This window comes from Temnothorax longispinosus, chromosome 6 (assembly GCF_030848805.1).
Source record: "Temnothorax longispinosus isolate EJ_2023e chromosome 6, Tlon_JGU_v1, whole genome shotgun sequence".
Taxonomy (NCBI): Eukaryota; Metazoa; Arthropoda; class Insecta; order Hymenoptera; family Formicidae; genus Temnothorax; species Temnothorax longispinosus.
The window spans coordinates 16480935-16502789 of NC_092363.1; the positions used below are offsets into that span (position 1 = coordinate 16480935).

Here is a 21855-nt window from a genome sequence, read left to right on the forward strand (position 1 = left end):
ACTTTGTCAGAAATAATCGCAAATGGACCTACGATACCATCGGTTGCGAAGGAACCGATCTTGCGATAAAGAACCCACTGCTGAAAGAGCCTGAACCGAAGTAAGAGTGTAAAAAAAAAACATGCAAATGCGCATCTGTAAGTACCTGTACATAAAATACCCTCAGGAATTACTGGATTCTTATATTATTACTTTTATATAAATTGTATTTAACAAGCGAAAATGAACTTAATAAATTCCTGAAACACAAAGAAGAAGAAATGTGCTTTCGTACAATATACTCGTCTCGGAACGAGTCTTCCAGGGCGTCGCAACGTACAAATAATTTTACGTTATTTAATCGAGCGACCGTAATTTCGTCGGATTCAATTTTCGGGGCTGAAATCTGAAATCGCCACGCGGAGACGGCAGATCCCGCTGCAAATCGATTTCGCTGAAATTACGACGTCCCCCGTGATCCGTAATTCGCCCCCAGGGTGCACCCTCGCGCGGTCACGCCACTGACGCCGCATACACCCACTCACCCACACACACGTGGAAGCGCTATTGATTTTCCCGTGGCGCTTTCGGCGACGCGACGGTGCGTACACGTCGCGCGCACACCCACACCACGTAGCGCGGAGGGCGCGCGCTTCGTTTTCATCCGTGAAATCGTCCAAGTTTGCGCGATTTGGGAAAGGAAGGAAAATAAAGAAACAGGCAAGATTATACCGTTATCAACCGTTATGTCAATCGCGAGAGAGTCACGGCTTGCGAGTCCGTCGTCGATCGGAGCGTGAAAGGAAAAAGCGACGCGACCAAGCCCGGAACGGATATCGCATTATCGCACTCGCGCGCGCCCGCCGTTTCCGCGCGAAGGTAGCCGCGGGCCGCGACCGCCGCGCGACGAGCGGGACGGACTTCAGGGGGGTTGACGTTCGGGAGGCCGCGCCGCGCAGCGCCTAGTTCGCCGCGTCGGTCCGTCGCGATTCCGTAACGGGCGTAACGTAACGTAAAATAACGCGGTGACGAGAGACGAGGAAAAGCGGCCGTTCTCCGTCCGTGTCATTCGCACGTTTTTGACCGCCACGGTTGTGAACGCACGCACGCGTACGCAGCGCGAGTGACACGACACACGCTCTCCGCCGCGAGGAAGTCGTCGGATCGCCTGGCGAGTGGCGAGCGCGGCCCGCCTGCGGAACCGAAGAGGGAAGCTCCGACGAGGATCCTCCGTTCGACCACAACGGCAGGTTTCCCCATCTTGATATAACTCCGTCCGCCCTTCGCCCTTCAACGAGATCCCTTATATTTCGTCCTCGCTCCTGAGCGACGCGACGTTGCCGCGAATGCCCCCGTCGAGCGTCGAGCGCGACCACGGGGGTTAAGTGTCGCCGCCTCGCTGGGTCTGTCTCCCCGGGTCCGTGACCGCGTTTCGCTTCACCCTTTCCCGCAACTTCCAACGCTCGTGCCTGCTCCGATTTTGAAAGAATAGTGCATGAAAAAAAAGTGCGTCCCCCCGCGGGTACACGCGCGAGTTCTCCAGTTGTCAGTTTAATTGTCAGTGCCCCGACACCGTTCGCTGTCAATCCCAACGCGGCGTCGACGCGCGGCGAAACGTCGATCAGGGTCGAGGAACGATCCTCGTGCGGAGGTACGGTCAATCGAGGGCGCCCGGCGGCCACGGCGGTCAAAGTATTCCCGACCGGTCGGCTCTCCGGCGAAATGCGATTATCGCGTGAATCGCGTCGCGTATTAGCGAGCGACGTCGCGAGCTTGCGTGATTGCGAACGGTGACGAAAACTCCAGGGATAGAACGATAGAACCTCCGGCGAGGTCGATCGGGGTAATTGTGACACGGAGGACCGGTGGGAGGGGATGGCACGGCAACGATATTTTCCCACGGGTGACTAAGGCACCCTTCCACCTTCGCGCGATCGTTTATTAAAGACGAACACGTCGAGGATAACGATCGCGAGTTTTTCAAGTGAATATCTCTTCGATGACCCGGCGTGTGCTCCAGTATAATTTCGGTAACGTCGTTTTCCGATGTCGCGCGACAGCGAACCCTTTAGTTCCTGCAAATACAAATACGACGATTGCCAAAGTGTATTTAGTTTCCGTGCGGAGAGTCGAAATTGAACGTTTGTCGAAAGTACGCAAAAACCAGGAAAATTTTGATTGTCTCGCAAAAGTTCTTATATTCGAAGTAGCGTTTTCTTTTCTTTAAAACGATAAAATTTGCAGAATCCTGCAAATCCTGAGGTCAGTTGCATCTTCCGCGCTTCGTATCTTTTCTTCCTCTCGTCGTTTAATCTTAAATGCAGAAAGCGCAAGAAACGTGCGACTAAAGGATGGACCTGCTTTCGTCCCGCGCCTCCAGATCTGTCCTTCTTAATAATTAGCTTTAGAAAAAGTACGCTTTAAAACGAAGCAAGCGTATTTGGACCGTGTCGAGCGGAGAGAGGGAAGGAAAAGAGGACTTGCGGCATGACGTAGATGAGGCAAGTGGAAAAAGCAGACTTTTCGCGGACGGCTGGTCGCGCCGCGCCGGTTGCGGAAGACGATATTTGTGTCTCTCTCTCTCTCTCCCTCTCTCTCTCGACATACATAACGATGTAAACAGTAAGATTTGAAGCGAATCGATCATTCACAGCCGAGAGTTTCAAAATGGCAGTCCTACGTTCTCCAGAATTCTCGATTTCGATTACAACTCGCGCGCTTTGCTATTCTTTAACATCAGCATTTTTTTCCGTGGTTATTTTTGGAATAAAACAGATACGTGTTTGTATGCTCGGGATACACGCAAGCGTGAAATATATAAATCCGATTGTTCGGGTGATTGCGATGAGGTGCGGGGGGAGGAGGGGCGCGGACAAACAAGACAGACCCGCATGAGGCTGCGCGACGGGGTCGGGCGGGAACGGGGGGGCCGCATACGGTCGTATGCGGTTTCGTGGGTGTCGTCATCGGAGGAGTACACGTCACGAGATATGCGCGGACGGATGTAACCTTTCGTGGGTTCAGATTATTAGCCGCGTGGGCGAAGCGCGGCACGGAGACTGTGGCATGCGCGCTTATACATGGGGTGTCCCGTTACCACCGGATGTCCCCTTTCGCCGCGTGGACTGTCTTGGCCGACCTGGAGAGAGTCGCGTCTCCCTCGAGAAAACTGTCAACGTACTCACGATTTCCGAACTGAGGTTCAGAACGTGGTCGCTGAATTTTACTTTCATGAGCTTAAATTCGAAAATCAATCACGAAAACGCGCGATAAAGACCGGAAGGACGCGAGACTGCCGATCGATATTTTCAACCGAGGAGAAGAATCGTCTCCGGATCGGCCGGTCAGAGGGACATCGGGTAGTTTCGAGACATCCGGTATATAACTTGTGTATCGTGTGCGGCAGGTCGGGCGGTGTGATCGGGAGAGAGTTCGAGGAAGGTGATCGTCTCGTACATCCCCCACGGCACGCACACGCACGCTCATTCTCCCTCTCTCGTCTGGTCTCAACCCCCGCGTCGTCTCTCTTTACGCGGACCCCGAGCGCCGGGGGTTTACGTCGCCGGGACGGCAGATGTCAGGATGCCGGAGCAGAGCAACGACTATCGCGTGGTCGTGTTCGGGGCGGGCGGCGTCGGCAAGAGTTCCCTCGTGCTGCGCTTCGTGAAGGGGTCCTTCCGCGAGTCCTACATCCCGACCATCGAGGACACCTACAGACAGGTAAGCGTGTGTGTGGTATACCAACCCCTTTCAAACGCGCGATTTTCTTGACCCAATTTTTTTCCCTTGAATGGGAATGCATGCTCGTGCACAGAAAAAAGGGAATATTTTTAAAAATTCTTTAGTTTCAAAGTGGAAATTTTGAAATAAGGTTGCATGTTGCGTTGAACAATGAAAACTTGCTTGAACGAAGTTATTTTATATAATCCAATCGAGAAAAAGATTGTCAAATTCTTGTAAGAAGATTATAGATTGTTGCGTGCACGCGAAACAATTAACGCGTTAATTTGAGTATATATACATATAATTGAGCACGTATATATAAGTTTTGGTTTTGACATTTCTTTTTTTCTGTGTAGCCGCGAAGACCGCGACCGCGCATTTATCTCGATCCGTAACGCGTGTAATTGATTTCATTAATTGATCAGAGATAACGATCACTTCTCTCAATGAAGAAAAGTTAACTGAAATTTAGCCGATTCTCTCTCTCGCTCTTTCTCTCTCTCTCTTTGATGAAGAGAGATGAGACAATAAAGAATCAGATAATCGATTCGACCAAAGTACGTGCACGTTTTTTCTTCTTTGAACCTTTACGAATTAATTATATTGGACTGTATTAAAATAGAAATAATACAATTACGCTCGCAAAGTTATCGCGCGTTTATAATTGAGTCTAGTTGAAGTTTCGTGAAACCGTAGCATCGCGACGCGTTTGACGCGGTCCTTGTCTATACTTATCGATTTCGATTCGCGGAAAAATTAATTAGAAACGCCTTCGCTCGCGCACGTGCAAGTACCGCACGAAATTTGGCAGATTTCACTCCTACGTCGCTAAATTATGAATCGCGCAAAGCGAACTTTAATGCACGCGGCGCGGCACGTCGCGGTCGGACGCAACACGTAGACGGTAATTTCCGCGGAAGCCGAGATTTCGCGATTAATCGGATATGTCCCACAGTATCCTCCAGCGCGCCGCCACCGGGATTGCGATAATTCTGCCATTCGCGAATTTAATATTCCCACTCCCGTGCACATCCGGCCGATAATACGAAAACACGACGTGTGCGCGAGCAAAAACATTAAATTTGCAAACGACTCGCGCGGCCGCGGCATATCGAGAATATCCGCGCAAAGCGCGCCGGTATAGCGAAGTAGAATTAGCGGTAATAATACACGCTAATCGGGAAAGTACATGCCAGAGACACACATTGCGGATCGCGACTGCTTTACGTTTTGCCGTACCGCGAAAAAGAAGCATCGCGTGTTAATTACGCGCTACGACACATTATTGCGTCACAACACGTGGTCAGAGAGAATGACAGGTCGTTCAAATCGTCAAGTCCTGCACGCGGTAACGTCATTTTCATTTAATTTCTACGGAAAATCGAGATCTTCTCCGCGCGATCTGTAGCACGGTTTTCACGACACCGATACACGCGTAAATTGCATATCGATGTTAGGGCCAGCACACGAACATTCGCAAGCCAATCTTATGGTAAAGCACAAAAAAGCACGTAACGTAATTAGTCTTATGTTACGTACGTTACATTACGTTCGCGTAACGCAAAAATCTCACGTAAGGCGTAAGACGCTACGGCAATGTTCGTGCGCTGGCCCTAAACTCGTCGATCTTGAATCAGGTACTCGTACAAGTGTAGGCAGGTCAAAGCAACGACATATAATGACTCGATTATATCATCCACCCGCCGCGCGTTGCGCAACGGTTTTGTGTAACGATTTCGCGTGTGACAATGGATTGATATGACGTATAGTAGATATAGCGTACACATACGTATATATCCACAAATTTTAACAGAGGCACGTGAGCGTGCACGGCACGCACGTGTGTATGTGCAATGTGTATGTATATTTGTATGACAAAGACACAATGACGATGCTGGTGGGACTCTCGCTGTGTGCGCGACGAGAAGTGTCACCGATGGTATCGCGCGGGCCGATCTCCGATTTAACTCGACTCAATCCGGTACTTACTCCGCAACCTGCGATTCGGTTCGATTTGACTCGGTGCGAGGAGTCCGAGTCAAGTTGAATCGGAAATCACGGAGTCGCGGAAGTCACGAGTCGAGTCGAGTCAAGTCGAGTCGGATCGAGGCCCAAAGACGCGCGACCAAGTCAACGGATCGCATTAACGATATTTCAGGTGATAAGTTGCGACAAAAACATATGCACACTTCAAATTACGGACACAACGGGGTCCCATCAGTTTCCCGCTATGCAGCGGCTCTCTATAAGCAAAGGTCACGCCTTCATCTTGGTGTACTCGGTGTGCTCACGGCAAAGCCTCGAGGAGCTACGACCGATCTGGGCCGTGATAAGGGAGCTCAAGGGCCAAGATATCTCGCAGATACCCATTATGTTGGTAAGGACTCGCCGCAACCCCTCCCATTTGTTTCAGCTTTCAGCTTCCGTTTTTTCCCTTCCGCGATACGCCGCGAAGCCGCGGGCAGTAAACGAACGAACGCTTCCGCGCTCCGTTATAAATACGTCGTCTGGCTTATCTTATCGAGTTTTCGCACCGTGAATAATAACCGTAAAAAATATCCCTAAATATCCCTACAGACGATATTTCGCGCGCATGTCGTCAACTCGATAAGAGATGTTCGTCATCAAGTACATAAGCGAAAGATGATATGAATTCTCATGACGTCACGATTATCGCGATATATATCTGCATTGAATTTTGCTGTTCTCTCGCTCAGCATCGATATTCCTAGTAAATTTAAAAAAAAAATCGTTTATTGGTGGCATACCAGTCATTTCGTCGATTCGAGGATAAAAAAGGAAGTAATTAAAAAGTTACCATTTTCCTCATACCACCTTCGGATAAGATGGAGCGGAATTTGAGGAAGCTCTTAACGCTGTAAATCGACGTGTTCGATTTCTTTCTTCTTGAAATTTGACTCTCTCGGAGATTGACTTTTGGTTTAACTTGGTTTCCACAAACGAGTGGATTTCCATTCCTGCATGAGACCCCCCTTGTTTCGTTCCGAGTTTCTTTTTCGTGCGTCGTTTTCTGCAGCGCGACTCATTGTCATGCGGTTCCATCGTTGATTCATAACTCAGGTCGGGAACAAGTGCGACGAGAGCCCGTCGGTGCGTGAGGTGTCGATGAGCGAGGGCGCAGCCGAGGCGGCTAACTGGGGCTGCGGCTTCCTGGAGACCTCGGCCAAGACGAATCACAACGTGGACGCCCTGTTCCGGGACCTGCTCACTCTCGAGAAGAACCGCTCGGTCTCGTTACAGCCGGTGCAGAGCAACAACGCGATAAGACTTAAGGAGAAGTGTGCCATTATGTAAAAATTCGCCACGCTCCGACGACGACAACGACGACACGTGCGATCGCCAGTGAGGCCCCTCGCCGCCTCCGGGGCGCAGCATCCCCGGATCCGTCGTCTCTCGAGATGGGGCCTCGCCGCCATATACCCGTCGAATGATATCCCAAGCCGGTTTTTCGCCAACGACGGACGACTTGTTCGCGACTTGAATCCCTCGCGGCTTCCGGCTCCGTCGAGATCCGTCAAAAGGTTTATAGCGTGTCGTACTTTGTTTCGTTCGTACGAACGCGGGCCTAGAGAATATCCGCGAGACTTCGAATTTTTAAAGATAATTTTTTAAGGATCCTAAGAGAAAGTTTTAGAATTTTCAATTTCGAGAACGAGTCTGGGCCTTGACGGATTAATCGGTGCGATCTGAGGAAGACCAGGAGGCGTTTTAAGTCGACGAACACGTAGGAGTTGTACTCGAATTCGTTGTATCTGTTGCTCGTCGATGGCGAAGCCTTTTTAATTTAAGTTACAATACTTTACGCAATAGACCGCTCGACCGCGTATAATTTCTCTGTGCTCGATGATGACAAATTACTCGAGTTCCCGCTCTTGTTTTTCTTGACTCCGTCATAGAATCGTCCGCGGTAATCTCGATCTGCGACGAGGGTCGGCAAAAGCAACGATATCAGTTTTATCACTGAAAACAGTCGCGCGTTTCTCTCAGCTGCGGATACGGAAAGTCTGGCGATAATAGTAACGAGCAACGTTACAAACCAATCATTATCTGCACGCAACATATCACGAGATATAAGATATCGAAATATCTGATATTTTTATTTAAAGACACGAGAATTAATTTTTATAAGGTTTATTCTGCGTTATAAAGATCTGGTCACTTGTGGCCACATTTTCAAAAAGTTTTTCCCATAAATATCATCATACTTTCTTATTTTAATAGTAATGATATGAATAAACGATAATATAATGCTAACGATATATAAAAGTCGTAATTAATTATAATTAATTCCTCGAGATAACAGCGGGACAAATCCGAGTTATCGCGATTGATGCAATCGCTTCTTGTCATAATTAACTCCAAGCTCTCCGTTTAACAATAGCGACGGATAATTAGTAATTTCTATAAAATCTCTTTTTTCGCAGGGCCGAAAAGACCCCCGACGATTATCGTCGTGTAAAACGATTACAAAATTAATCTCGAGCTTAGTTGAGCGATTATCAGGATAATCGTTCTAGCGGGACTGTCACTCTCTTTTTCAGTTTCCGCTGAAACATTTACACGTCTCAAAATCGTTCCTTTTGCATACGGATAAATAACGAATTGTCATGGAAGATCGACGCGAATACGAGGCGCGGTTTTGTCACTCGCAATCGAGACGGTCTACGAGGCGAAGGGCAGCCGTAAAAGCAGCCCTTTTTCCGTAGATCGATTTACTGAATCCCGTATATAACACACATAAAACGTATATCAATTCAGTAAATTTGTATCGAATGTGAAAAATGTTGAAGATACGCGAATCCTGTAGAATATGATCGAGCTCGGCGGGCATTAGAAAGATATATGTAAATTTCGGAAAGTGACAACGTTGAAAGATTCAGCAAAGTGTACCGAACGCGAAGATCGTTTGAAAAAAGAATGAATTATCGCCGAGCGCGTATCTAGACTCGAGGTAAAAGTATGTTGAAAAATATGAACCTGAATGTGGTTGAGGGCTTTAAAAAGGGATCGTCGGGCCATTCGGCGTGGCCTTTTTTCGCGGACCACCTCAATTTAGCTAACGTGCTGAATCGATAATAGCCGCGACCGGTGCCCTTCCATGAAAATTCCGCAATGCTCCGCAATCGGAGACTACCGCACGACGACTAGGGACTGGTGTAATGCGCGCGCGTGAAAGTTTTTCGTGAGGATGACAACAGAGAGAGCGAGAGAGAGAGTGCGAGATTAAATGAGAGAAAGAGAGGGAGAGAGAGAAAGATATATGAAAGTGCGTGTGCGAACGACGAATAAACAAGTAGATAAAAGTTGTTACGAGATTGGTTTTTGTTGAATAGTTGTAAGAATTTTGTAATGACTACGCTAGCTAATTAGAGTTACAAATGGACAGCAATGGACATAACACAGCAAATCCGCGTACACACAGCAACAAACATACACACGTATGCAGAGAAACATGCAAGTTGTATTAATTTATAATTTATATCATTGAACGTGCAATGCAGCACACACTCACACACAGACACACGCGTAGGCACAGATTTGTTGACAGGCGAATCGCGAGAGATTACGAGATTGTAACTGTACATGTGATTACGGCACACGTTTTCCATATCGATGCAGCGTTTTTAATGGTTTTTTTTTTTTTCTAGTAGGAAAGAGTTAAACCTGAGGCGTTTTTAGGCGTTCTCACGGGAAACCTCGGACGAACATAGCAGAACGTAGACAATTAGTGGAATAATTATATCACGTTCTCTCACCTATTCCTCTCGTCCACCTCCCGCCTACCCCCCTTTTGCGGCACATCGTTGAACGTATCCGTATAGTGTTCCTCGTGACGCGCGTTCTCTCGCGGCCATCCCTTGTCATCCCATTTTACGGATATATCAGAGAAGACCGGAGGCCTCTTCTTCCTCCGCGATATATATGTTCCTCGGGCCAACGTCGCGACGCCGCCCGTCGCGTCCGCCGGGCGTCGATACGATCGATGTAACACCACGTCGCGCTAACGATGATGTTGATAATGACGATGATGGTTCGCCGCCTGCACTTGAACGCGTCTCGACTACTGGGCTCCGTGTGAAGGGCCGTATTTATAGCCGTCGACACTCGAGATGGCTAGTGTCTCGAGAGTGTATCGAGTGATGTGCATACGCTCATCAAGGACCTAAATCGAGTCCTATCGAGCTAACATACATATCGCGTTCTCGCAATAATGTCCCTCGCGGAAAAACTCGTCGAGTTACAATATTACAATATTCTAAAGCCGAGTATTGAAAAGTCGGATTTAAAAAAAAAAACATACTCCTTATATATCGCGTCTCATCCCATCCTCTCTGTACGGCTGCTCACTCGACGCGTTCTCATTTAACTTTGAATAGGAACAAAGATAAGATCCTATTGAATCCTCAGACGGCTCCGCTTACATTGCTTTACTTATTGTGTCTGAATAATTTAATTGCAATCCCGCTGTAAATACGTAAATACACGCTGTGAGAGATATCGCGGCAAGGCCGACGGACGCGTACGGCGGCGACACGAGGTTAGAGCTAATCGGCAATCTGACTCGAAATTGGAGATCGTCCTTTGAACAAGTCGACAATATGTCCCTGGCCAGGCCGGTGCGTCAGTTGCTGGCAACGTGAATGCCATCAATTATAGCGATCATCGAGGCGAGCCGAGGCTAGAAATGGCCATTCGGAGAAGGTCACCAACGACGAATATTATATTACAGATATTAAATAATGTCGTTCAGACTGAAAATTAATTAGAAAAATTAAGACTAATGCAGTTATATATATTTTTGACATATAAAAATACGATTTATAGTGATCACGGAAGAAAGTTTCGAATTGCTCGGACGGCTTGTCTCGAGAAAGAGAATCTAGGTTTGTAAGTCACTTTTTCGAAAGATGACATCGGAGAATAATATAAAAACTGTCGACGTCGAAAAGAAGTTCAGAATGTCGATACCCAGTAGCTGTCGCTGGCCAATCCTAGTGGCGGCCACGCTGCGCCGTTTTCGTTGCTCTACATATCTGTCGAGGAAGTACTCGGGACTCTTATCCAACGAATTACACGTAAAATCATCCGACGATTCATCCCCGTGGCGCTCTCCGTGTCTCTCACTCACACGGGGAAGGGAAAAAAAGAGAGAAAAGAAGGCCGAATCGAGAGGGACGGGAATTTGTTCGCCGCGTGATATTACGAATTCCTCCGCGGGGAATCGCTCTCTCGATCGGGCCCTTAAGTCCGAGCTGCTCGATCTCGCGGAAGTGAAAAATTCTCGCCGTGCTCGTTTTGACTCGTCTGATTTTCATTCCCCCGAACCTATCGCCCCGGCTGCGGCTGCTCGGCATTCCGGACTCCGCGCCGGTCCGGACTCTCTCGGTGTTTCCGGCGGAGCAAAAGAAAAAGAAGAAAACGACGAAACAGCTTTAAGGGACGGAGATCCCATTCCCTTCTGTCGACCGATAGCTTAACGAACCGCGTATACCGGATTGTCTGTCACGTCTCGTTGATATTACTGCGACACGCGCTGAAACGAGGTCGGTCCTCGTGTGTATACGTTGTATACCACTTGTACGTAGCCGTGTATTACTTGCTACAACTACGATTGTTAGGCGTGCTTCGCACTTCGCTTCATCGTAGGTAATTATCGCTATTGTCGTCGTACAGAACGTCGTTTTTGCGCGACGACGTTAAGCCGAGCACGGTAAACGGTCTTATATCCCACGTTCTAACGGTCTCCGCGAATACGCTAATCTCTCATCTCGGGCTGTCACGTTATCGTTTATCACGCGACGCGTTTGGCGTTCGCCGTGCTCGGAGGAGCGCCATCGCCGAAATTTTTTCTAATTTTTGCGCGAGCAACGAGGGAAAAGGGAACGTCAGAGCGCTGACCCCTCCTTCCCGACGACAGAAAGGAACGACAGTCCCTCGCGCCGACCTTCGGCGCCTTTTTTTACGAGGACCTTGTTTATTAAATCATAATATGCCGTGTTTAAACGTAGCGCGTAACGTGTTTAATAAATGATCGTTAAATAATCCGAGGAAATTCCTAACTAAGTGTAAATTGTATATAAGGTTTTCTATATTCAGAGATATATCCCGATACCAAAGTGTATACATACGTACCTATAATTATTACAATTATTATTAGAGGATTATTAGTCAAAGGTGGTTTTTTGCGAGCGTTTGCTCTCTTGATTCCGACGAGGCAGCACGTGGCGATGAAAAAAAACAAGAAAGGAGAAGAGAGCATTCGCCGCTACTTTCTAAATCACTTGTTATCAAATTGGTCGATCGATTACGAACCACACGTAGTATTATCCCGTAATTATAGGGAGTACCAGTTAGTAGAATAGGATATATTATATATTAAATAAGGACACACACACGCAAACACACATGTACACGCTCACACGAAGAGATACATATTGACATTAATTATGCAAAATGTATGTCGCGCAGACTTCGTCATAAAGGTCTACGTACGTACCGTCGTCTTTATATATATATATATGTATATATATATAGGGAAAGTGCGAAAAAGTGTCATTTTCTCATTGTTGCGTTTAGCTGTTTGGAAATATTTTATTTGCTGGCTAAGGGAAATTAAAAACGTAGGCAAATCGCTATCTCGAGGTAGGAGAACGCGACGGTTTATCTTATCGATTCCAATACTTTCTTGCAATTTTCTCGCGGCTTCAATATTGGAAGGAGAGAGAATGGGCCGATGTAGATTTTTGCGACTAATTAGGTAAATGGTATGTGTATGCAGAGTGTTTTCCGTCTCGATTTTTGGACTATCGACTAACGTAAGGTCGATTTCTCTTTAACGAAGATGTCGCAGTACTGTACGCAAATTCGCGAGATCGACGAAAGTAAGAAATACGTGAGAAGATCGTGCGTTTGCACTTTCATTGAAAAAAAGAACAGAGGAGAAGGGAGTCGAATGTCGAATAAAATAAACTGCTCGGGCAGTTGACTTCCGAATGGAACGTTGCCAGAAGACACAGTTGCCGATTGAATTTCTTTTAAAGACAAATCGACCGATGAACTCTTGCCGAAACATCCGCGGTCCAGCGTAAATCGTCAAGGACATAGTCTGTAGGTACACGTAATAGATTCAGATTTAATAGAATCTTATCGAGAGCGAGATAGAGATATTACGAAGTCGAGCTTTGGGCTTTGAAGACAGCAAGGAGAAAGGTAGGAAGAAATTCAGAGGGGAAGGACAAGTTTGTGAGGAGCGGGGATGAACGTATATACGTAAACTTATACGGACACACGGTATCCTCTTAGTTTCTGGGGCCAATTGGTGTTACGGAGGGAGAGAATATACGTACGTGCGCATTGTGCCGGTTATACCCACGTCACGATGGCTCTTCGCATTTTCGCCACACGAAATTATCAATTTGTGCGAGCACATAAAGATGAAATCGGTGATTTTTTTTTATAATTTATTTGACAACCTATTGGAACTTTTATATTTTCGACGTCTCGCGTACGTCTTTTCGCAAATCAAACTGTATAATCGAGTCGAAAGTCAAAAGTTCTCTCACGCAAGAAGCGATCAAAGATCGAAACATTATAAAATGCCACGTAACGTATATCGAAATTAGAAATTTTGTTACTACGACGAGGATAATGACGAAGTGCGACGAGAGCAAGTTAAGCAAGTATATAAACGTACGTATACACAATACACACACGTACACGTACACACGTCAGGTGACAAAACGAAACACACAACGCATTGCAGTAGCCGAAATATAAGAGTATAAGGATCTCGAGTGATATTAAAGCGCTTTCGTTGACGCAATGCGATCTCAACGATATCGAATCTGATGCTGCGTTATCGGGGAGTTTTGCGGTACGGTATCTCGAATACGGTAAACGCCGAAGAAAAGCTGCGAGTCTCGTCACAGCGACTTTTTATCACCCCCGTTCACATCATCGTCGTTAATTATATTATTATTATAAATGTCGACGTGAGAAAATTATCGTTCTGTAAATAATAATTTCTGATCGTTGTATATACGTTAATTATTAATATTACACGTACATTAATTACCTTACCACTTAATTGGGTCATATTAATAGAAGCGGAGCGATTGCTCTTAGTAACGAGAGAGCAAAAGCAGAAGAAAGGTCTTTCAATTTTTTGCTTTTAGTACGAACCATTTGCTTTATGTCTCTTATATGTCAAAGTAAAAGATGATGTTAGCAAATTTATCAAAGAAAAAAATTTGCTCCACTTTATTTGTTATGATCTGACGTAGCACCAGCGTTTAGCGTATTCCAAGCACAAATTGCAAAAGATCTCCATTATCAGCGTGATAGTTAAATACGTACTTCCGAATGGAAAGAAAAAAAAAAGAAAATCCGGCCCGAAGCGTCGTTCGACAAGTGCGTTGCGCATATTTTGCCGCCGTTTGTAGGCGCGGACTCTCCCTATAAATCCTCTTCGCACAAATAACAGAGTAACGACGACAAAGTAGCGTAACTTACGACGGACCATATCAATGAATCATATCAACCAACAAAAAAATAAGAGAGAAAAATAAGAAGGCATTGCAAGGAGGATATCGTCGATTTGTGAATCCGGGGCGTGCGAGGCGGTAAGTTTTTGACATGTGCTTTTAAATGCAACGAGCTCTCCTGTACAAAGGTATCGCCGATTTTCAGCGGTCGTTCTTGCTGCTAACTTACGTTATACGTTCGTCGAGGGAAATTCGTATTATTCGCGGATTTTAATCGACTGTATATTTCATATAAACGCGCCAAAGTTTTCGTGGACGAAGCCGTTTCGTTTTTTTTTTTATACAAATTTATTCGATCGTACGAAGGCCTTTGAATTAAGATTTGTGCATTTTCGACATTAAACTTCCGCATCATATCGCGACGTAGTCTCGCTTGTAAAGATACGAATTCGCGCAACAATTTAGAAATATGCGAAAGTACGAATTCGCCTCGACGCACATTTGTTTAGGCTTAAGCTTGCTGTAAGTGATTAATTATTTGTTAAAGCAACTTTTCTTGATCTCCGTTAATCGCGTGACGAAACGATATACAACGCTTTATCCGCAAATTGCTTGCCGCGAGCCTGTAAAACCGAGATGTGCGAATAAATAAATGTATAAAAGTAATAGAGAATGAGATACAAAGGAGACACGAACGAGTAGAGAGGAAAGTCGCGCGTGGAACGAATCTCGATGATTGTTAAGCAGGGATTACTCAATGAAACCTTTCGCACCTGGAACCTGCTGCTGAGCTGAATGATGCGATCGAGATAAAACTAATTTTAATAATTTCTATTGTATTTTATTATGTATTCTATTTTGGAAAATTTATTGCCAAATCATCCGGTGTATCCTCAAAAATAAGAACGTGAAAGATAAAAATACTTACATTAGTCCACATTAGGCTACTTTATCGGAGTCGCAATCGGGTAATTTTTTTCTTGTGCAAGATGAGGAGAGGCCCAGATTTCATTGCATTCTTTCCCGTCGGACATTTATGTGATCCAGACGTATTTAATTATCGATCGAAATATTTAATTATATAAGATTTCGAAGCGTCGGATTTATTTCAACGTTATTCTACTTTGAGATCGTAGTCATGGCGGCTCTTAATATTTTTCGTATCGATCTCCCGACATCATTCAGATCAGAATCTAAAAGTTCGGGAAGGTTTTTAGCTGCTGAACTGGAAACGGGCAGGCGTTCGGCGGGATGAAAAGTTCCTTCACGCGTTAAGGACACGTGAGAATGAGGCGAGGGAGGAAAAAACGCGCGTTCCCACTCTCTGTACACGTTAAAAATACACACGTTCCACACACGTATTGCGAGAGTGCACGTAGAGAATGGCGCAAAGGGTGTCTAATTATCTATTTAAATAAGCGACCAATACACGCTGAGATAAATAGGCTTGTTATTGCGACAAATTTGCTCATTCATTATCAACCGAAGAATCGTTAATCAGCTACGAATCTGTACTCGTGAGAATTAAATGATCTTGATTCTTGGCAACCCGCTCGTTTCTCTCGAATTGTCCTCCTCACGTCCTCGTCACTTGACTCCTGCAAAAACGTCAAGTTTAACATAACTGCAAAACCTTTGATACTTTTGCAGTTTTTAGTCCCATCGAATGTAAGAATAAATTTTCGATTTTCGATCTCATCGAAGTTGAAGAGAATATTATTGTTCGAAGAAAATGGAGATGTCTTTTTAATTTTCTTAATGTAAATTTTGCTTGGAGAAATAGAAATTACCTTGACGTAATCAACCTTCGTGTAACAAATTTATTTCTTAGTTCTTAGCCTTCGACTTGAAAGCTGCCTTATAAAAATAATTGTTGAGAAATTTAGTATTAAAACACACATCGAGAAGCAAGAAACTTTTTTTATTTTTTTTTATTTTCAAAATTGCTTGTATTTGCGACGACAACGTTTACTTGGCTTTTATTCACACGACTCATTAATCTCCCTTTTAAATCGCGGCGTCGCAATGTAACACGGAAAAATGAGACAAAATCGTATACCAGCGAATATATCCATGATACTCGCCGGAGACCGCGATACCCTGCGACGCGAGATTTCTCGTCTCGCGGTAGGAGTGGCGACAAGAGCAAACACAACGGAACCAATCGCCGAGGAAGGGTGGTCCAGCCGCTGTTTGTCTTCTCGACCCTCCTCCGCTCCGGGGATGCCGCGGAATCGCGTGGAAGAGCCTAAACGTCCCGTACATCCGCACGTCCGCGGCCAATCGAACCGGACCGTCGCCAAGCCGGAAGAAACGAGATCTCGCCGGCGATTAGATCGCTCCGGCTCTCTTTTCGCGCAGTTCCGAATTAACAATTGCCAAGAAGCCGCGCGCGCGGAAACGCCACGTGCAGGAGCCAATCTTGATCTTCCTCTCGCGATTCTCGAAAGCTTTAACGTTTCCGCTTGAAAGCTCCATTAGCTTTGTCACACAATATCATAATAATTATACTGTCGATGTAATAAATATTCCTTTTTTATAATTGGCATTCAACTGTCGGCTTTCAATACCGGGGGTCGCCGAAAGAAAACCCGTATTCGTACATTTCGAAAGGATTTAAAAATCGTAAGACGTTCGCCGTTCGAGACTTTCCCCTCGGACGACCAGCAGAGACGTGCGCGAGTAAATAAACAAAATAATTGCTGGATCTTTCCTTGACGATTCTATAACGAGATCCGCGCGATGTGGACTGCCGAGTAAATAGAGAAAGGAAAACAATCGACTCTAATTTCGCGCGGTGTGGGACGCTGTACCATGCTTCGCGGTAAGGGCAGGAGCAGGTCGGAGAACAACGAAAACAACGAGGGAACGGACGGGAAGCAGCGGAGACCGAAGTGCGCCCGTTGCCGGAATCACGGCCTCATCTCGTGGCTGCGGGGCCACAAGCGGGAGTGCCGTTACCGGGAGTGCCTGTGCCCGAAATGTTCCCTGATCGCCGAACGGCAGCGAGTGATGGCCGCTCAGGTAAGCCGCGACATACGCGTGGAGTTCTCCAATTTGCAGGTCACTCGACCCCCCTTTTCGGTCTTCCGTCGTCTTTCATCCGATAACTCGCGGTACCCCTTACCGCGCGTTCTCCGAATTCTTGCTTTATTGTTTGTCTTTCTTTTGTATAACTTTTACCGCGACGGTGCCGTTATTTGTATCGTTTTACGCGTTTTATCTTTGGCGCACCGTTTAATATTAGAAAGCCACGAACGACGCGATCCGAAATGTCAAATCGTACGGTCATTCGCGAATGTAAATGTCACGGATCTCACCCCCCTCCATTTACGCCGTCACTAATTTAGTACGCGCGAGCGTGTTATCGCCGCGGCTTTGAGCGGATGGATCGTGTGAGGGAAAATGTGAAAGAAAAATGTCAATTCGATGCACGCGCAGTTAAGCGTGATTAACGCGCTTCCGATATTTTATTTCGCACGGTTCACCCTTCGGTATTTAAAGAGACGCCCGATCGGAGCTCGTTACCGCGATCGCCCTGCCGCCGACCCTTGAAATGAAAAAAGAATCGCGCGCTCAGAGTTTCTCTCCCTTTCGCAAAACGGAACAACGAATGTGCCATAAAAGTTCCAATCGGCAAGATAATTTACAGTTGAAATTCGATATTTATTCGGAGAAAGCTGATATACAAAATAAATGTAAAGAAAAAGAGATGGAAAAATTTCAAGCTCCGCTTTTAAGGGAATCCTATAGTGGTATAGTGGCAGTTACGTTACACTGAGAAACAAATGTTCTGGATTTAGTAAATATTAATTTGCACACAACTGTGACTCCATTTATTAAAATAAAGAAAATTTTCCTTTTTATCAGTATATTTTTTTCTCAGACCTCAGATAGTTAGACAAGGACAGATATAAATATATAACATAGAAAACAGGATTAGAAAAGTTGACATTATATCAACATCGAGGAAGTTCGGCCTTCGCTATAAGATCCCTTTAACTTATAAATTTGAATTCGTAATATAACAAACGTGGGGATTTCGTGCGTCATCATTTTTATTTACCGCCGACGATTTCAATTGTCTCCTCGCGCTCTTTCGATTATATCAAGAATTTATTTCCCCCTAACATTGCGATTAAACGCGAGCGTGTAATTGTCACAGGCCGGACCCCTCGAATTCGGGCGCGATCGACATGCATGAAGCATCTCGCGGACGATTTCCTCCTCGTCCTCGTCCTCGACCGAGAGGAGAGACAGGAACAGCAGGAGGGCGAGATAAATTAAATCCATTAACGCTCGGGGTATAGCGTTTCATTTCTGTTTGCATAGGCATTATGATACTCGATACTTTGTTTGCAGCGAGACTTTCGATGCGGTAAACGCGCGGGGGCGAGAGCGGACGAGCGACGTTTAAACGCTATACGTGTCTACCCCTGTATCTTCGGAACGGAAATAGTCGGACAGAGCGAGAAACTCCACACGGGTGGTTGCGGTCGAACAAAACATGCGTTCGCGACCGTCCATCCGGTAATAATCGCCGGTGCACCGCGTGTAACCGCGCGCGGTTTTATCGCGGGAAACTTTCGCGCCGCGCGCGCAAACTCATCGCGGTTAATCCGCGGTGATTAACGCTACCGGAAGTAATATCACTCGGAGAAATGTTATCGGAATTATTTATATACATGTGTACGTAGGATGTGTATAATATGCTGGAATACGGCTTACTAAATTCTACTTAAACGATCGCCGCGATAATTAAGAAATTGACATTTGAGTTTGGAATAAATTCTTTTTTAATTCTTTAATGAAATATCGAGTACATGTGGCATTGTCATTAATATAAATCCTAATATTACGTGCGCGCTGTTGAATTTCGAGTCGTATTTCCCTAAATAAGACTTTGTAGCGAACGCTTTTTGTAACAACCGGAGGAGAGAGGAACACATGGCGATATATTGACCCGCCCGAGTGAAATTGGATAGTTATCCCCTTTCGGACCTCGGTGATCGAACGGAGATCGACGAGAAAATGGGACGAAGAAGGCGACTGGCCTAGTAGATTCTCTCCCCGGCATCAGCGACGTGAAAGATTATTGCGGGTGGTCCAGCTTGGAATAACAGCGCGGTAAATGCGGCCCGTACATAAGCGACGGGTCCATTTATAAGTCGGGCGTATAGTCATGATCCATCACGATTCAATTGCTATGCGCCATGTATAAGGATCTTTATGCTCGACGTATATTTTGCCATTATTAATTATAGCATGGTACCGCGAATCGATATTACAGACCGTATTTTTACTCGTACTAGTCTCCGAGATTTTATGACTTTAAATTATTTACTTCTCCAACACCTAAGAGAGAAATATTTTATATTGGGATATTTTCGGTTAGATTCACGCATTTTTTAAGTTTAGCCTTAGATATATATACATTATTGATTATTCACACATTAGTATTTAATATTTAATGAACTATTTTAGCATCTAGAAAGATTTTATGTATTAGGATATTTCCTGTCATATTCACATATTTTTAAATTTGTATATTCTTTAATATATTATAATTTTCTTTTCTACGATTTGCATCCTTTTCTGCTTTTAAACATGCAAAATTCGCGAGATACTTTTCTTCGTTAAAATTTATAAAATTTAAGATAAGCAGGTTGGGAGAATTTAAATTTTTCCTTTGGAACTGAATAAAGACAGTTGTTTTCGGCAAGGTTGCTCTGAAAAGACAACAAGCAGCCGAAGACGCGATCGCTCTTAAAATGGCAAAGGTGGCCACCGGACAGAAACTCGATCGGCTTCCGCCGGGCAAGATCTTCGGAATGTCTGTAACGGAGCCGAAAGCGACGGTGGATCCAAACGAGGATGCGACCCCCGCTGCGAAGAAGCTCGACGGAGTTTCCGAGGATTCGAAAGATCCTCCACGTACGTCGTCGACCAACGATGCTTTACCCGCTCGTATCCAAAACGTGTGTCCTGTACGTATGAAACAAGATCATAAGAAAAAAAAAACGAAACAAAATGTAAAGGAGTCAATTCGAGTCTATTGTTAATTAAAGATCCTTCTACATCTACGTAATTCTCCTTTTGCTCTCAGGATAGTCTGGAGATCTCTTCGAGATCCAGAAGCCTCCTCTTCGACGCGGGCAAGCTGGAGGGCGCCAGAGAATCCACCCTGGTATCTCAGACCTCCGTGGAGACTCTAGCCCGCCTATTCCCGAACACCAAGCTGTCGGTCCTGCAATTGGTGCTGCAACGTTGTGGCCAGGATCTGCTCAAGGCGATCGAGTACTTTGCGAGCGACAGCCTGGGCCTCGCCGAGCCAGCGATGTCGACCAGCATCGGCCACGCGTCCTCGGCCTTCCGGCCCCCGCAGACGATCGTCGACAACAGCGCGGGGGAACAGCAGCAGCAGCAATCGATTCCCGGCGCAATGCTGGCACCAATCTACACCAGCCTGTCCAGAAACGTCTACGGGGATGCGGGTTACTGCCTGCTGAACATCGTGCCGAGCGAGCAATTCGCCAAGGGCACCGATCTGCCGATCGCGAAAACCACGGCCGATCAGGAGACCGTGGCTCTTAATTTTCGCTACAACAATTACTTCACCACCGGCGTGCAACAGCAACTGCGGGACGTGCACATGTGCGCCCAAGTGGCGGCGGATCGGTTGTCGGCCGCCAGATCGGCGGGCATCCTGCATCATCTGCCTCCCGCCGTGCTGCCGAGCATCCCCTGTGTGCAGCCCAATTGCACGCAATGCAACTACAAGTTCACTTGAATATATTTCTCTGGAGGTACAGCGAACTGTACAAATATTTATCGCGGTAGATCGCTGCAGAATAGTCTCTTAATATTAATTCTCCTAAATAAGAAAGTAATAAAATTGAAGAAAGTATATGTGCGGGTTGAAATATCTCATAATCTTCTTTATCTATATAGGAAATTTGTTTTAATTGAGAAGTATTACATTATTTACATGTCCCAGTTACATTATTACGGTTTTGTTAACTGATCGTCAGCTCATGGAAAATTGCAAAAGAAGGAGCGATGTTATTCAATTTTCCGCGCAAGAAAACATGACGTGGTAATTGAAAAGAAACGCGCAACGATTGTCGATCGCCTCTCCCGAGTGACGTTCGCTCAGGGGAAGGAAGGCGGGGCTTACAGCGAAGCTGTCGGGGAGGACGGGGTAAATCCGTCGTATTTGTCGAAGTAATAGGGCGTCGGTAATCTAGTTAGAAATATTCGATCCACCACCGTATAAACAACGCTGGCCGGTCAATCGTACCGCAGTCGAAGTCGCGCCGCAAGCGATTTACTTTGGCTTTGGTTTTAGGAGCAGAGAAAACAGACCGAATCTCCACCCCCCCCCCCTCCGCGAAACCTCACCCCGTCTTTTCTCCCTCGGGAGGATCCGCGGCATCGCGTCTCGAATTACAAAGCACGCGCAAAGAAACTTAACACCGCTATCGATCGTCGAAATGTAATCCTCTTGCTCGTTTGCCTGAAAAATTGGACGAGGCAAACCCTCGTCGCGTTGGCACTTGAAAAATTTTTTTCTCGCGCTCGTATTTCGTTCGGTCCTCGAATAAAACTCGAAGGCCAAACGGTCATGTTTTAGCTTTGAAAACGCAGT

The 21855-nt window shown here is 45.9% G+C and overlaps 2 protein-coding genes across 3 annotated transcripts; both read left to right on the forward strand.

Moving 5' to 3' along the window:
* Positions 1-102: 102 nt before the first annotated feature.
* LOC139814456 (GTP-binding protein Di-Ras2) lies at positions 103-15755 on the forward strand. Of its 2 annotated transcripts, none has more exons than XM_071780719.1 (4): positions 103-1225; positions 3386-3699; positions 5861-6079; positions 6784-15755. In XM_071780719.1, the coding sequence occupies exons 2-4, from the start codon at positions 3562-3564 to the stop codon at positions 7015-7017; spliced, it is 591 nt and encodes a 196-aa protein (XP_071636820.1). In that variant the 5' UTR covers positions 103-1225; positions 3386-3561; the 3' UTR covers positions 7018-15755. The 2 variants fall into 2 exon arrangements, with proteins under 2 accessions (XP_071636820.1, XP_071636821.1); XM_071780720.1 differs by lacking the exon at positions 103-1225 and adding an exon at positions 1235-2009.
* Positions 15756-15898: 143 nt separating this feature from the next.
* On the forward strand, positions 15899-21565 carry LOC139814451 (doublesex- and mab-3-related transcription factor A2). Its single transcript, XM_071780711.1, has 3 exons — positions 15899-17231; positions 19931-20194; positions 20314-21565. The coding sequence occupies exons 1-3, from the start codon at positions 17022-17024 to the stop codon at positions 20995-20997; spliced, it is 1158 nt and encodes a 385-aa protein (XP_071636812.1). The 5' UTR covers positions 15899-17021; the 3' UTR covers positions 20998-21565.
* Positions 21566-21855: the final 290 nt, after the last annotated feature.

Excerpts from the sequence above, each read along its gene's own strand:
- LOC139814456 (XM_071780719.1), top strand. The coding sequence starts at position 3,562 with ATGCCGGAGCAGAGCAACGACTATCGCGTGGTCGTGTTCGGGGCGGGC. Across the intron at positions 3,700-5,860 it reads TCGAGGACACCTACAGACAG|GTGATAAGTTGCGACAAAAA; the intron begins GTAAGCGTGTGT and ends ACGATATTTCAG. Across the intron at positions 6,080-6,783 it reads CGCAGATACCCATTATGTTG|GTCGGGAACAAGTGCGACGA; the intron begins GTAAGGACTCGC and ends TTCATAACTCAG.
- LOC139814451 (XM_071780711.1), top strand. The coding sequence starts at position 17,022 with ATGCTTCGCGGTAAGGGCAGGAGCAGGTCGGAGAACAACGAAAACAAC. Across the intron at positions 17,232-19,930 it reads AGCGAGTGATGGCCGCTCAG|GTTGCTCTGAAAAGACAACA; the intron begins GTAAGCCGCGAC and ends GTTTTCGGCAAG. Across the intron at positions 20,195-20,313 it reads GTATCCAAAACGTGTGTCCT|GATAGTCTGGAGATCTCTTC; the intron begins GTACGTATGAAA and ends TTTTGCTCTCAG.